The sequence below is a fragment of the Mobula hypostoma genome, chromosome 21 (genome assembly GCF_963921235.1).
Source record: "Mobula hypostoma chromosome 21, sMobHyp1.1, whole genome shotgun sequence".
Lineage (NCBI taxonomy): Eukaryota > Metazoa > Chordata > Chondrichthyes > Myliobatiformes > Myliobatidae > Mobula > Mobula hypostoma.
In genome coordinates this window covers 46,041,557-46,058,358 of record NC_086117.1, presented here as the reverse complement: position 1 = coordinate 46,058,358, position 16,802 = coordinate 46,041,557, and the positions used below count along the sequence as shown (strand labels likewise).

Genomic DNA, 16,802 nt, shown 5'->3' with positions numbered 1-16,802 from the left:
TTTGGCCTTGGAAGCAGCTGGGAGATTGATCCGTGTCATATAGTAGCTGTTTCATGAGGATCAACTGAACAGGAGTGCCCATCCTTCACCAAGTTCTAGAAGAATGAGAGGTGATTTCACTCAGACATTGTGAGGTGGATGCCGAGAAGCTCCTTTCAAATATTGAAAGGCCTAAATAAAGTGGATGTGGAGACGATGTGTCCTATCGTGGGGCAGTCTGGGACCAGAGGGTTCGTCCATTTGGAAGAGAGTTGAGGAGGAAGTTATTTAGCCAGAAGATAGTGGATCTGTGGAATTCATTGCCACAGACCACCGTGGAGGCCAAGTATTTGGGTGTATTTAGAGTGGAGGTTAATAGGTTATAGATTAGTCAGGGTGTCAAGGGTTATGGGAAGAAGGTAGGAGAATGGAGTTGAGAGGGATAATAAATCAGCCGTGATGAAATGTCAGAGCAGATTCAATGGGCCAAATGGCCTAATTCTGCTCCTAATCTTATTGTCTAATAACCATGCAATTATGTCCTCCTGCCCCACCGACCCTGAAACACTGCTAATATTTGTATTTCAGATAAACATCCTGCTTCTATCAGATAGCTTTATTAATTGTGTTCTATTCCCTATCTCAAACCTCGGCTTCCCCTTGAAAAGGAGATGATGAAGATTCCAAAAATTACTTACAATTCTTTTGAAAAGTTAGAAAAAATGGAGTTTTATAATTGATTTACAGAATTAGGAAATACGTTTTAGAGGATAACCTTATTTATATCCAGTGAATATCCTTATGCCCAGAGTTAATATTCTGATCCTTCCAAGCCCGTGTTTCCCCAGCCCCCCTGAACACGAAGCTCTTCTTTGTCCTCCCAGTCTCCAACAAACTTCCAGCTCATTTCCATCTCTCCCCGGTTCCTCACCCACAGAACTTCTGCAAGGTTCTAAACTGGATCTCCAGTCTAAGCACATAGAAAATTAAGAAAAAAAAATACAAGTAGGCCATTTTATCCTCCATTTGTTGCTTCATCCAGAAAGATTATTTTACCTCTTTCTGCACTAAATCCATATCCCTTGATTCCCTTAATACCCAAACCTCAATCTGGAAGTGCTCTACTATTCAGTCCTTAAACATGGATTTCAGCATTTCTCTAATACTGATACAAGGCCAATGGATCTGTGTTCTTCCATTTCCTTTCTCCTCTTTTCTTAAGTGGATTGTTGCTACCTTCAGATCTGTGGAAACCATTCCAGAATCCATTAAACAAGCGCATCCACTAACTTTACAGCCACAGTTTTCTGACAGTTTTCCCTCCTCTCCACACGCACATTCCCTCTGCTGCCACTCTTTGCACTTCACTCTCTGCTGCCACTCTCCACACCTGACTCCTCTCCGCTGCCACGCTCTACGTCTCCCTCCTCTCCACCGCCACTCTATCCCCATCCTCTCTGCTGCCATTCTCTACACCCCCTCCTCGCCTCCGTCCTCTCCGCCGCCACTCTCTGTGCCCCCTCGCCTCCATCCTCTCCGCAACCACTCTCTGTGCCCCCTCCTCTCCACCACTCTCTGCACCCCCCTCCTGTCGCCACTCTCCTCGCCCCCTTTCCTCTCCGGTGCCACGCTCCACGCCCTCCTCCTCTTTGTTGCCACTTTCCACGCCCCTCTCCGCACCTTCCTCCTCTCCATATGATCATATAAACCATATAACAATTACAGCACAGAAACAGGCCATCTTGGTCCTTCTAGTCCGTGCCAAACTCTTACTCTCACCTAGTCCCACCGACCTGCACTCAGCCCATAATGCTCCATTCCTTTCCTGTCCATATATCTATCCAATTTAACTTTAAACAACAACATCGAACCTGCCTCAACCACTTCTGCTGGAAGCTCGTTCCACACAGCCACCACTCTCTGAGTAAAGGAGTTCCCCCTCATGTTACCCCTAAACTTTTGCCCTTTAGCTCTCAACTCATGTCCTCTTGTTTGAATCTCCTCCATTCTCAATGGAAAAAGCCTATCCATGTCAACTCTATCAATCCCCCTCATAATTTTAAGCACCTCTATCAAGTCCCCCCTCAACCTTCTACGCTCCAAAGAATAAAGACCCAACTTGTTCAATCTTACTCTGTAACTTAGGTGATGAAACCCAGGTAACATTCTAGTAAATCTTCTCTGTTCTCTCTATATTTTGTTGACATCCTTCCTATAATTCGGTAACCAAAACTGTACACAATACTCCAAATTTGGCTTCACCAATGCCTTGTACAAATTTCAACATTGCACCCCAACTCCTATATTCAATGCTCTGATTTATAAAGGCCAGCATACCAAAAGCTTTCTTCACCACCCTATACACATGAGATTCTACCTTCAGGGAACTATGCACCATTATTCATAGATCCCTCTGTTCTACTGCATTCTTCAATGCCCTACCATTTACCATGTATGTCCTATTTTGATTAGTCCTACCAAAATGTAGCACCTCACATTTATCAGCATTAAACTCCATCTGCCATCTTTCAGCCCACTCTTCTAACTGGCCTAACTCTCTCTCCAAGCTTTGAAAACCTACTTCATTATCCACAACGCCACCTATCTTAGTATTATCTCATAATTACTCATCCAATTTACCACCCCATCATCCAGATCATTAATGCATATGACAAACAACATTGGACCCAGTACAGATCCCTGAAGCACACCACTAGTCACCAGCCTCCAATCTGACAAACAGGTATCCACCGCTACACTCTGGCGTCTCCCATCCAGCCACTGCTGAATCCATTTTACTACTTCAATATTAATACCTAACGATTGAACCTTCCTAACTAACCTTCCATGTGGAACCCTGTCAAAGGCCTTACTGAAGTCCATACAGACAACATCCACCGCTTTACCCTCGTCAACTTTCCTAGTAACCTCTTCAAAAAATTCGGTAAGATTTGTCAAACATGACCTTCCACGCACAAATCCATGTTGACTGTTCCTAATCAGACCCTGTCTATCCAGATAATTATATATACCATCTCTAAGAATACTTTCCATCAACTTACCCATCACTGACGTCAAACTCACAGGCCAATAATTGCTAGGTTTACTCTTAGAACCCTTTTTAAACAGTGGAACAACATGAGCAATGCGCCATTCCTCTGGCACCATCCCCATTTCTAATGACATTTGAAATATTTCTGTCAGAGCCCCTGCTATTTCCACACGAACTCCCCCCAAGGTCCTAGGGAATATCCTGTCAGGACCCAGAGACTTATCCACTTTTATATTCCTTAAAAGCGCCAATACTTCCTCTTCTTTAATCATCATAGTTTCCATAACTTCCCTACCCGTTTCCCTTATCTTACACAATTCAATATCCTTCTCCTTAGAATTCAATATCCTTCTCCTTCTGAAGAAAAGAAATTGTTCAGAATCTCCCTCATCTCTTTTGGCTCCACACATAGCTGTCCACTCTGATTCTCTAAGGGACCAATTTTATCCCTCACTATTCTTTTGCTATTAATAACTGTAGAAACCCTTGGGATTTATTTTCACCTTACTTGCCAAAGCAACCCCATATCTTCTTTTAGCTTTTCTAATTTCTTTTTTAAGATTCTTTATACATTCTTTATATTCCTCGAGCACCTCATTTACTCCATGCTTCCTACATATTTATTGTAGATATCTCTCTTTTTCCAAAAGTTTCCAATATCCCTTGAAAACCATGGCTCTCTCAAACTTTTAACCTTTCCTTTCAACCTAACAGGAACATAAAGATTCTGTACCCTCAACATTTCACCTTTAAATGACCACCATTTGTCTATTACATTCTTCCCATAAAACAAATTGTCCCAATCCACTCCTTCTGAATCCTTTTGCATCTCCTCAAAATTAGCTTTTCTCCAATCAAAAATCTCAACCCTGGGTCCAGACCTATCCTTCTCCATAATTATATTGAAGCTAATAGCATTGTGATCACTGGACCCGAAGTGCTCCCCAACACAAACCTCCGTCACCTGACCTATCTCATTCCCTAATAGGAGATCCAACACTGCCCCTTCTCTCATTGGTACCTCTATGTATTGCTGCCAAAAACTATCCTGCACACATTTTACAAACTCCAAACCATCCAGCCCTTTTACAGTATGGACTTCCCAGTCTACGTGTGGAAAATTAAAATCTCCCACAATCACAACCTTGTGCTTACTACAAATATCTGCTATCTCCTTACAAATTTGCTCCTCCGCTGCCAATCTCTGCACCTCTCTCCTATCCTCTGCTCTCTGTGCCCCCTCCTTTCTGTTGCCTCTTTCCATGACCCTCTCCTCACCTCCTTCCTCTCCGTTGCCACTCTCTGTGCCTCCCTCCTCTCCATCGCCACTCTCTGCCCCACCCTCCCTCAAACCCAGATCCTGTCCCATTCTCTACTATCTGCAAGATAAAACTCACTAGTATCTTGCTCCGCTGCCTGCTTCTATGTCTTTTTTCAAGAAGCACAGTATTTAAATGTAGACGTAATACAATCATCAGCTGTAGTTCATGCAAGTGCAGATTATAAGCACGCTCACCTCAAAGAACTTGCTTTTAAAAGGAAATGACCCTATCTGAAGCCACCATTTACACTACAGAAACACTCTGTAGTCACGCGTCCTTGTGCCATTCTACCTGAGAAACGCACCCATAGCATAACCTACTGTCTGTCCAACTACATTCTCCCACTCAGCCAAGCTGTGCAGTTGTTGAATATGTTTCAGTGATGACTCCGGAGGAGTACCTGCGTATGTTTTCTATGCTATCACACGAGCGGCACAGCGAATCCAGCACTTGTAGCAAACGCTTCTGTAGCTCTGGATCGTCGTCAACATATGCCTCCACCAGGCTCATATCATCCTGAAGGAGCAGGGGAATACACATCTGTACCAGACAAAACAACTCATATTGAGAATACGCTCACAGATTGAGTAACAATTGAAACATCAGAAAACTATACATTTATTTAGGCACAAAGAGCTAACATGAACTGGGAAGGAAAGTGTGAAGTGTTTATTATACTATCTAGACAGAACCACCTGGCCACACAGTACAAAATCTACTGGAATTCATTAGAACGAGAGAGGGGATTCTAGGTGCAGAAGGAATAATGAAGAACAGGATGCTGGAGTGACAGGAACAAAGTCAATGGTGTCACTATACTATACTGACAAAGACACAGCCAAGAGAGAATCACAATTCTGAAGAAAAGTTATTGACCCGCATCTCAGTTTCTCCTAGGCATACCGTCATCGAAAGATGCACCAGAAAAATTGGCTACTGATTTCAGTAACAAGCAAGCATTTCTGCTCTGATTTCTTTTATTTTCCCTACGTTCACATCCATTACACAAAGATTCCACCACTCACCTATATATTAGAGGCAGTTTAATGTTCAATTAACCTACCAACCTCTATGTCTTTGGAATGTGGGATGAAATCAGAATACCCAGGGAAAACCCATATAGTTACAGGAATTTATGCAAACTCCACGTAGATTGCAACGGAGTTCAGGATGGAACCCTAGGGCTCTGGAGCTATAAGACAGCAGTTCCATTATCTGTATCATTATGTCACCTTCACCATAGATGCTATCATTTTTGCACATGTCAAGTACTGTGTTTTATTGTACATTTTACCACCATCAGTTTTTTGATCCTCAGGAAGAGAAGCATGGGAGGACAGAAGAAAGACACAGTGACAGAACTGTAGACAACAGAAACTGAAGGTAAGAAGGGAGAGCAAGAAGAGGTGTGTTAGAGTGAGTTTTTGGGTAGATGATTCATTTACACATAAATGACTCTGGCCACCGGTCTTCTGTTTGACGAAGTACTGTGGATTGAGTTCAAAACAATGCATTTCCTAAAAGCTGTGAATACCAGACACTGCTGATGCTGTAGTTTGACCAGATGCTGTAGTTTCAGACAGTTTTATCTATAATTTATGAATATGAATTGTCCTCTATTGTAGCAGGTAAAGTACCAAATAAATGTATTGTGGATTTAACTTGCATTCCTAAAGGCTGTGAATACCAACCCAGACATGTTGGCGACAGGAGGAAAGGATGAAGTCAGAAGGTGTCAGAAGGGTCAGAGTCGTCTCTGTTTCCTGAGGAGACTGAGGTCCTTTAACATCTGTCGGACGATGCTGTGGTGGCCAGTGCTATCATGTTTGCTGTTGTGAGCTGGGGCAGCAGGCTGAGGGTAGCAGACACCAACACAGTCAACAAACTCATTCGTAAAGCCAGTGATGTTGTGGGGATGGAACTGGACTCTCTGACGGTGGTGTCTGAAAAGAGGATGCTGTCCAAGTTGCATGCCATCTTGGACAATGTCTCCCATCCACCACATAATGTACTGGTTGGGCACAGGAGTACATTCAGCCAGAGACTCATTCCACCGAGATGCCACACTGAGCGTCATAGGAAGTCATTCCTGCCTGTGGCCATCAAACTTTACAACTCCTCCCTTGGAGGGTCAGACACCCTGAGCCAATAGGCTGGTCCTGGACTTATTTCCTGGCATAATTTACATATTACTATTTAATTATTTATGGTTTTATATTGCTATATTTATACTCTATTCTTGGTTGGTGCAACTGTAATGAAAACTAATTTCCCTCGGGATCAATAAAGTATGACTATGACTATGTTTGTATGTAGCTTCAAAAAGAAGTATTATCTATGCATTTTCTACAACTTTGTAAGTAGCAATTGCCTTTTGTGTTTAGCATATAAATATTAAGCCCACATTGGGCTAGCAGACCTTTCCACCGAAAGCATCTCTGTCTGTATGATACCTGCTATACCTTGTTGTGTCAAATAAAGAAGCTGCTTTGTATCTACCAGTGACTCTGTCTCTCTGGTGATTTCATCCACAAAACAACAAGGTGAAAGTGATAAAAGAAGAGTAAAGACAGAATAACAGGATTACAGTGTAATGGCTAACTCTAGCTTCTGGCTTTATATCATTTGAACTCTCTTTCCCACTCCACACTGACCTGACCTGTTTGTCCTCACTCTCAACTTTGTTACTGAGAGGCCAAACACAAAATGAAAGATAAACACTTCATATTTCACTTGGAAAGCTTATAACCCAATGATATGAATACTGAATTTTCTAGTTTCTGGTAACCATCTGGTTTCTGCTATTGCTTACTAACTCTATCCCACACCCATTTCTTCCTACTACACACAGGCAATCTTTCCTCTTTAGCCTGATGCAGGGCCTCGACCTGAAAAATCAAATAACAAGTTTTATCTCTACAGATGAAAAGGCATTAAACTGGAAACACACCAAATGGCTGCTAATGTTTTGAGAACAGATAATTTAAGGCAAGAACAAGCAACATTTTCTTATCTCCTCTATAAATGCAATTCTTTCTGCACTGGACTTAAATCATAAACACAACAGTGCACAAAGAAGACAAGTGGAAATGCTCTTTTCTTCCTACAAGTCTTCAAGAGCAGACTAATCAACAGTTATATGAATCTGCAATGGAGTTCTGTTGTTCTCCTACTAACTCCTCCACTTCCCAACATGACTCCAGAAAACTACTTACCTCCTCTATGTTCAGCTGCAACTGCAGATTCAGCTTTATGCTCAGTAATACAGCCTGTGGATCAAGTAAATAGGCATATTCAGTATCTCAGGGCATTGCTATCAATAACATGACAAAAAACTTTTTTTAATGCCCTTTGTTTAAGGCAAAGAAACCGAGCAATTTTCACTGAGAAAGACATTGCCTGCATCAACAATAGTGTACATGTCACGGAGCTATCTGTCTAAATTGAATTGAATTGACTTTATTACTTACATCCTTCACATACATGACGAGTAAAAATCTTTACGTTACATCTCCCTCTAAATGTCCAATGTGCAATTTATAGTAATTTATAATAAATAGTATGTAAAACAGAACAGTCAATATAACAAAGAAATACAATTGTGTCAGTATGAATTAATCAGCCTGGTGGAAGAAGCTGGCCCAGAGCCTGTTGGTCCTGGCTTTTATGCTGCAGTACCATTTCCCAGATGGCAGCAACTGGAATAGTTTGTGGTTGGGGTGACTCAGGTCCCCAATGATCCTTTGGGCCCTTTTTACACACTTGTCTTTGTAAATGTCCTGAATAGTGGGAAGTTCACATCTACAGATGTACTGGGCTGTCTGCACCACTCCCTGCGGAGTCCTGAGATTGAGGGAAGTACAGTTCCCATACCAGGCAGTGACGCAGTCAGTCAGGATGCTCCCAATTGTGCCCCTGTAGAAAGTTCTTAGGATTTGGGGGCCCATACCAAACTTCATCAACCGTCCAAGGTGAAAAAGGTGCTGTTGTGCTTTTTCGCACCACACAGCCAGTATGTACAGACCACATGAGATCCTCGGTAATGTGTATGCCAAGGAACTTAAAGCTGTTCACCCTCTCAACCCCAGATCCATTGATGCCAATAGGGCAGTCAATCCCATTCACTGAGCTACCTACCCTAGAAGCTCAATAAAGTGATATAGTCATAAGCCGAGGAAGGAGAGAATACAATGATTGATTTGAATGATTTAAAAATGAACAGTCCAATAACTTTTATTACAATAACTAGAGGGATATCAAGCCACGTGTTATTCATCTGAATGCAGACAGATTTATTTCTATTTCTCATCCAGACGCCGTGCCGGTTAACCACTGGTAAGTCCGTGTTACGGTAACCCAAAGCAGACAATCCTACCAAAGTCAAAGTCAAGTTTATTGTTATAGGCACAGGTACATGTATCCAGAGGTGCAATGAAAAACTTAGTTGCAGCAGCATTACATGAACATAACACCATAAAAGCAACAGTCACAAGAAAAAGCAATTTTAAACATAAACAGAATGTTTACGTAGAACACAAACGTAGCAAAAAAAAGCATAGACCACTTTCGTGCAAAATGATCAAAATGGTCATAGTGTTGCTAAACTGTAATGATGTGTGTTTTGACAAGTTCAAGGAAAGAAGCAGTTCTTGAAACAGGTAGTGTGGGGCTTCAGGTTTCGGTACCTCATGTCCAGTGACAGCTGTGAAAAGTTCTTCCTGAGGCAGCACCTCCTGTACGTACATTCAATGGTGGGAAGAGATGTGTCCATGTAGTATTGGGCACAGTTCACTACTCTCTGCAGCTTCTTATGTACCTGGGAATTTGAATTCTACAACATAATATACTACACTCCTCAATTAAATTTCCCTTAACAAGAGTATGCAGGTTATATAACTACGCCCCTGCACAGACACTGTGTTGAAGCAGACTGATCAACCCCAGAACACATTCAGGGGATTACTTTGTTCATCCATTAGAACTTGTTGTCAACTAACCAGATGCATCCAATTTAAAGATCAGGTCTCTCTCATGCCTTCTGTTGCTGCAGGGAGTATCTTTTTTCAGGAGTAACAATTACTGCTGAGACTAGATGTTTGTTAGCCTCTGGGCCTGGTTCTGATGCAGCCTCACGAGTAGCAGCTAAGTTACCTAAGTCTCTGCTTGATCAGGAGGAACATCAGGTCACTGTGTTTGAACTCGTGAAAGGCAAGGGTGGTCCATGTGAACGTGAATGTACTGTGCAAGTAAAAGGTGGTGTCTTATGTCCAGGAATCCATAAACATTATAGATGTCAGAAATCATGAACTATCACCCTCTCTGCAGATCCAGCTGTGCCCTCACCCATTTCCCTGCCAGGTTCCTCTGGAGTTAATTCCACCTCCACTCATTTGAGCTCATAGTTAGTAACCCAAAATGCTCTTCTTCTGGTTTAGAGGAGACCCACCTCATGTTTTGGTACTCATGTTGCCTCCTGATGTTGTGTGGAACTTTTTGCACATCACCTCTAATTGAGACGGAATGGTATGCTAACTCCGCAGGATCTTTGCAGTAAGTTCATATGCCAGTGAAATATCACAGGCTAGCATAAAATTTACAGTAAATCCTCTTGTGTCACGGGTTTTGTGATAACCCACCCCTCGTAGACCAGAGGCAAACTAATCCTGGAGGGCACCATCGAGAAATTTCCCAAGATTACTGGAGTTCAACTCTTTCAGTGATTATGCAAAAAGTTTGAAGTTAATAACTCATCAGGGTGATTGATAAGTTTGTGGCCTAAGGTAGAAGGAGATGAGTTATTAACTTCAAACTTTTTGCATAATCACTGAAAGAGTTGAACTGCATGTACGTGTAACGAGAGCTGTATAACTCATCTCCTTCTACCTTAGGTCTCAAACTTATCAATCACCCCTGCTGTAGACACTTCTGGAGGTCCAAGATCCGTATGCTCCACGACTACTGGACTAAGTGTGTAAATGTAGGAGGGGACTATGTTGAAAAATAAATCTGCTAGGTTTTCTAAAGTTGACTCCTTCTACCTTAGGCCATGAACTTAGCAATCACCCTTCGTTATCTCCTTCTCAATTAGTCATTGAGAAGATAGTGATAAGCATCTCCTTGAACCCCTGCGTTCTGTTTACTGGTAGATTAACTGTTCCAGTATTTAGCCCAGACTGCATGAATGTTAGACATGTAAATGTTACCCAACAATAAAACAAACTTATTAACTTTTTATCTCTTTCATCAATTAAGTAAATTGCCATATTATTCTTTAGTTGAAACCAGAATTAAAATAAGACATAACACATCATATCCATTCTATAGATCTATCCCAGTCCAGAGGGTATTTCAATTATTTTGCCTGCAAATTTTATCCTTTTAGAAAATGTATCGAATTTCCTTTTGAACCACTGAATCTACTTCCACAAGCCCTTTTGACACGTTCAAATTATCAAAATAAGTACATGTTACCATATGCTACCTTGAGTTTCATTTTCTTGCCGGCATTTACTGGAAAAATAAAGAAATACTACATGAGAAACTATATATAAACAAAGACTCACAAACAACCAATATGCAAAAGAAGGCAAAACGTACTAATAAAAAATAACATTGAGAACATGAGTTTTAAAGAGTTCTTGAAAGCGAGTTTAGAGGTCATAGAATCAGTTTAGAGTTGTGCCGCTGATGGCGGTAGCATATTAGCTGTTCCTCAACCTGATTACATGGGACCTAAGGCTTCTGTACTTCCTGGCTGATGGTAGTAGAGAGAAGAGTGCCCTGCATGGTGGGGTCTTTGATGATGGATGTGACTTTTTGTGGCAGCGCTCCAGGCAAATGTACTCATTGGTGGAGAGGGCTTTGCCTGTGATGAACTGTGTTGTATCCACCACCTTCCATAGTCTTTTCCATTCCTGAGCATTGGTGTTTCCATACCAGGCCATAATGCAACCAGTTAGGATACACTTCACTGTGCACCTATAGAAGTTTGTCAAACTTTTTGGTGACATGCCAAATCTACACAAACTTTTAGGAAAGTAGATACGCTGTTGTGCCATGTGATGGCACTTACACGCTGGTCCCAGGCGATATCCTGGCGTTAATATATCAGATCCTCTGATATGTTATCCCCAGGGAATTTACTGTAAAGCTGCTGCTCCCCTCTTCCCCTGATCCTCTAATCCTGTCCAAGTTTATCCAATGCAAAAAGTATTTCTCACCTTCTCAAGAATTCTTTTGCAATTATAACAAAACTGATTCTTCTGGATATAATTTCCCTTCTTCAAAGCAGCTCATTATTTTGTCACTTACTTAAGTAAAATGGCACAAAAATTAGAAAATGCAAGTGGTAATGAATATCCCCCAAAACATAGTAAAGCTTTTCACAGCAGTAGATAGATGGGCGGGGGGTGTGACATAGAGTATATGAAGGGTTAACACCCAGATGACTAACTGGACAAAAACAGCTAGCGGTTTAAACCACGCAAATTACTGATAGTGAGCCTTCAATACCATCTGATTATCCTGACTTATTGATATATTTGCATACAGACTTCCCTGGATATATGAAAAATTCTACAAAAAGTGCATGCTGCTCGAACTATGCTTCTTTTTTGCTCAGTAGTTCAAATGTAAGGCAAGAGCAGAGACATGAGAATGGTTTTGCATTTTCGTTCCCCATGAGTTCAGTAGGTCAGAAGATACAGCATTGATAAATGATCCCAGCCATAACACACAATGCCGAGTTGCAACCCCAGTGGGAATCTTCCGCTTCTGGCTATAAAAATATCACTGCTAATGGCATTGTGATATCTCAAATCAAAAGTGACACATTCTGATTGGGAATTTTCAGCGGACCCAGTAATATCATAGGGCATGAACTATGCCAAGTTGCCCTGCACGTGAGACAACAGACCAGTTACAAGAATTTATTTTCTTCTCAAAGGAATGCGTAGAAAGTGCTGAAAAGTCTCATTAATTTGCAACCAGACACCCTCTCAGTCCTTGAAGGGGAACAGATGACCACGGTACACAAGCCGTCCTGTCAATCATTCCCTCTCCTCAACCTAGCACAGCTTGCTCTGCTCAGATATTTGACTCTTTTATTATTACAAACCAGAAGACTATTCATACCTTCTTGTCCATATTTGCTCCTGGTTGAGCAATCTCAACCATGCTATTCTACTTACGAACCTGTTGTCCTACAACCTATTCTCTCTCATATGTCCATCAAATACTTTGGTACATGGGAGAAACTAGAGCACTGTGACCTCAGTTATGCTCCATTTATAACATCCATCCCAGAACAAGGCTTTTAAATAATCAACACGCAGCTGAGATATCTTCAAAATTGACAGTGTAAAGGGCTAAAAACTTAGGCAACAAAATGCCTATGTCATGGCACCAAAGGGATTGGTACGCTAGAACTGCACAGCACTGGAACAAGTCCTTTAGCCTGTGACGTCTGTGCTGAACACAATGCTGAATTAACCAGCTTCTCTTCGGCCTTGCATATAACACATTTCCCTCCATTTGCTGCTTACTCACGAGTCATAGGATGTTGTGTACTTGGATTTTCAGAAAGCCTTTGACAAGGTGCCACACACAAGGCTGCTTAACAAGACAAGAGCACATGGTGTTACAGGAAAAATATTAGCATGGATAGAAGACTGGCTGACTAGCAGGAGGCAAATAGTGGAAGTAAAGGGTGCCTATTCTAGTTGGTTGCCGGTAACTAGTGGTGTTCTGTAGAGGTCAGTATTGGGACCACTTCTTTTCACTTTATACAGTATGTCAATGATTTGAGTGACAGAATTGATGTCTTTGTGGCCAAGTTTGCAGACAATACAAAGATAGGTGAAGGGGCAGGTGGTGTTACGGGTCTGTGGAAAGACTTGGACAGAGAATGGGCAAAGAAGTGGCAGATGGAATACAGCGTTGCAAGTGAATAGGCATGCATTTTGGTCGAAGGAACAAAAGTGTTGGCTATTTTCTAAATGGGCAGAAAATTCAAAAATCCGAGGTGTACAGAGACTTGGGGGTCCTCGTACAGGCTTCCCTAAAGGAATCTCATTGAATCCTATCAAATATTGCGAGGCCTAGATAGAGTGGATGTGAAGAAGATGTTCTCTATAGTGGGTGAGTCTAGGACTAGACAGCACAGCCTCAGAAGAGAGAGACGTCCATTTAGAACAGAGATAAGGAGGAACTTTTTAGCTCGAGGGTGGTGAATCTGCAGTATTCATTGCCACGGATGGCTATGGAGACAAAGTCACTGAGTATATTTAAAGTAGAGGTTGAAATGTTCTTGATTAGTCAGGGTGTCAAAGGTTGCAGGGAGAAAGTAGGAGAATGGGGTTGAGGGGAATAATAGTCAACCACAATGGAATGGCAAACAGGATTTGATGAGCCAAATAGCCTTATTGTGCTCCCATGGTCTTATTTTAAAGCCTCTTAAGTGCCATTATTTTATCTGCTTCTACCACTACCCCTGGCAGCTTGTTGTAGACACCTACCACTCTCTTTGTAAAAATAAACCCTATTGTACACATTTCCTTTATTTTCTTACCTTAAATGCATGACTTCTAGTATTGATATTTCTACTCTGGGGAGAAGATTCCTACTGCCTACCCAATCTATGGTTCTCATAATTTTATAAACTTCTGTCAGACCTCCCCTTAGCCCCCAACGTTTCAGAGAAAACAGCTCAAGTTTTCCAACCTCTCCTCATAACACATACTCTCTAACCCAGGCAGCATACTGATTAACCCCTTTATGCCCTTCCCAAAGCTTGCACATCCTTGCTGTAATGGAGGCAACCAGAATTGAACATAATACTTCAAGTGCAGCCTAACCAAAGTTTTACCTAGTTCAGCACAACTCCTGACTTTTATACTCAATGCTCTGACTGACGAAGTTATACATTACATCTTGTTTCCCACTCTGTCTACTTGCATTGCCACTTTCAAGGAGCTATAGACTTAAATCCCAAGATTGCACTGTATATCAATGCCATTAAGGACACACCTTTCACTTACATATGACTTTCCAAAGTCCAATACCTCACACTTGGCCAGATTAAATTTCATCTGCCATTTTTCTGTCCAATTCTGTAACTGATCTATATTCTGCAGTATCCATTGAGAATCTTCACTATCCACAACTCCACCAGTTGTTTTGTCATCTGCAACCCTACTAACCTACCCATCTACATTTTCATCCACCATTCACATACATCATGAACAACAGAGGTCCCTATACTGATCCTTGCAGAACACCACTGGTCACAGACCTCACACCATAATAACATCCTTAGGCAGTACCCTTTGTCTTCTTTGAGTAAACCAATTCTGATTCCAAACTACTAAGTTACCATGGATCAAATGCATCTTAATCTTCTGGATAAGCATACCATGGGGACCTTGTAAAATGCCTTACCGAAGTCCATGTAGATAACATCCACTGCCCTACCCTCATCGATCATCTTTGTCATCTACTCAAAAAACTCAGTCAAGTTTGTTAGACATGACCTAACCTGCACAAGTCATGCTGTCTGTCCCTAATTGGGTCATGCCTTTCTATGTGTTTGTAAACTCTGTCCTTAAGAATCCTCTCCAACAGCTACCCTACCAATGATGTAAGGATTATTGCCTGTAAGTTCTTGGACTAACTTCATGTTTTTTCTTGAAAAAAGGAACAGCATTAGCTACCCTTCAGTCATCCAGGACCGAGCCTGATATGAGGATATAAAGATCTTTGTCAATGCCTCAGCAATCTCCTCTCTTGCCTCTTTCAGTAACCTGGAATATATCATGTCAAACCCAGTGTTTTATCCACTTTATGCTGTTCAAGTGATCCAGCACAACTACCTTCATGATCTTAAGAAGCCCTTGCCTAGGCATGGCAAACCTCTGGCATGGGTGCCCAAGATGGCACTTGTAAACAATTTGGGGCACATGGCATGCAGTCTCTTTTTGATTCTTTAAACCTCACCCATAAAGATCATCCTTACTGCCAAATCAGCAAATGATTTTTTACAACCCAGAGCAGAGAGACAAGAAACGTCTCAAGTCAGCTAGATAATTGCGAGAACACAATGTTGGATGCTACATTCTGAAATCCTTGCAGACCTGGTTTTCAAAAATGCTTCATTTATTTAAATTGGTCTCTGTTATACATTAATTCATAGTATAACAATGAATACATGTAAATAAGCAATAGGATTCATCCCCTTTTCTTAAGTCCATAATTATTATTACTAATTCATTAATCCATGATAATCTCTACTCAAAATTACCATGACACATGAGAGTTTTAAAAGGTTTATCACCATCTTGGGCACACACTATCAAAAAGATTTTCCAACCCTACCCTAGCACTTTAGTGTGCCCCAGAATGCTTGACGTATGCTGGAAGAGAATATACAGCACAGTCTCAATGCAGCTATTTACTGAATTGGGCAAAGATTACAACAACTCGGGCAGTGACTGAAGGAACTGATAGTTATACATTATTATGCAGTATTCCTCAATAATACATCAATATAAGCAAGTGTCCTGATGCAATCACCACAACTTGGAGCTGAGTGCCCTCAAAACTGTGGAGATACATTTTAGTTTCAGAAGGAAGGCATCTGCTCTCCACTCACTCATCATCAACAACTCTACAGTTAGCACTATTTCAACATTCAGCTTCCTGGGCATCATTGTTTCGCAGGATCTCATGTGGGAGACTCATATCTCCTTCATTAACAAAAAAGCTTGGCAGAAAATGTACTTCTTGCAGCAGCTGGTAAAATACCATCTTGCCCAGAATATACTGGTGCAATTCTACATAGAGAGCATCCTTACATCAGCCATTACTGTCTGGTTTGGTGCAGCATCCTCTCACAGCGTACAAAAACTACAGCAATCAGGTCAGTAGAAAAGGTCACTGGCTGCAGTCTACCATCACTGCAGGACTTGCATTTGTCTCGGACAAAGAAGCAGGCAGGAAAGTCATTGTTGCCACGGCCACTCAGCAAATTGCCTTTTCCCTTCTGGAAGCACTATAGGGTTGGGCTAAAACAAAAACTTTACTCAGTCTTAAAGGTTTCTTATCCCACGCAGTTAATCTGAACAATTTTTCTCATTAAACCCTCCCATCCCCTCTACCTATAACCTCAGTTCACTAACTTTTATAATGTTGTTTACATTGTAAGTACTTGCTGGTATTTATGCACATTTTATTCCATACCTGTACTTTAACCCCTAACTTAATTTTATTTAATCCTTTATAATTGTTCAATGTTATTTTTCTGTTGCATGTTACACCATCACACCACAGCAAATTCCTAATACTTGTAAATGTATGTGGCAAATAAAGTTGATCCTTGATTTAAAGGTCAAAGCTGCTCTGAACTGCAAAGCAGTAAAATCCTCCGGGAAAAGCAGAGGCTGGAACTGAAGAAT

General features: G+C 41.4%; 1 protein-coding gene across 7 annotated transcripts in view; it reads right to left on the bottom strand.

Moving 5' to 3' along the window:
- Positions 1-16,802, bottom strand: part of exd3 (exonuclease 3'-5' domain containing 3) — a 188,093-nt gene that overhangs the window by 126,987 nt on the left and 44,304 nt on the right. For 6 of the 7 annotated variants that reach the window (XM_063073914.1, XM_063073915.1, XM_063073919.1 and 3 more), the window contains exons 6-7: positions 7,569-7,622; positions 4,754-4,893 (exon numbers count right to left, since the gene is read on the bottom strand). In XM_063073914.1, the coding sequence (XP_062929984.1) occupies positions 4,754-4,893; positions 7,569-7,622 (194 nt within the window). Of the gene's footprint in view, positions 1-4,753; positions 4,894-7,568; positions 7,623-10,834; positions 10,864-16,802 lie in introns of all 7 variants that reach the window. The other variant, XM_063073920.1, reaches the window with a different exon arrangement.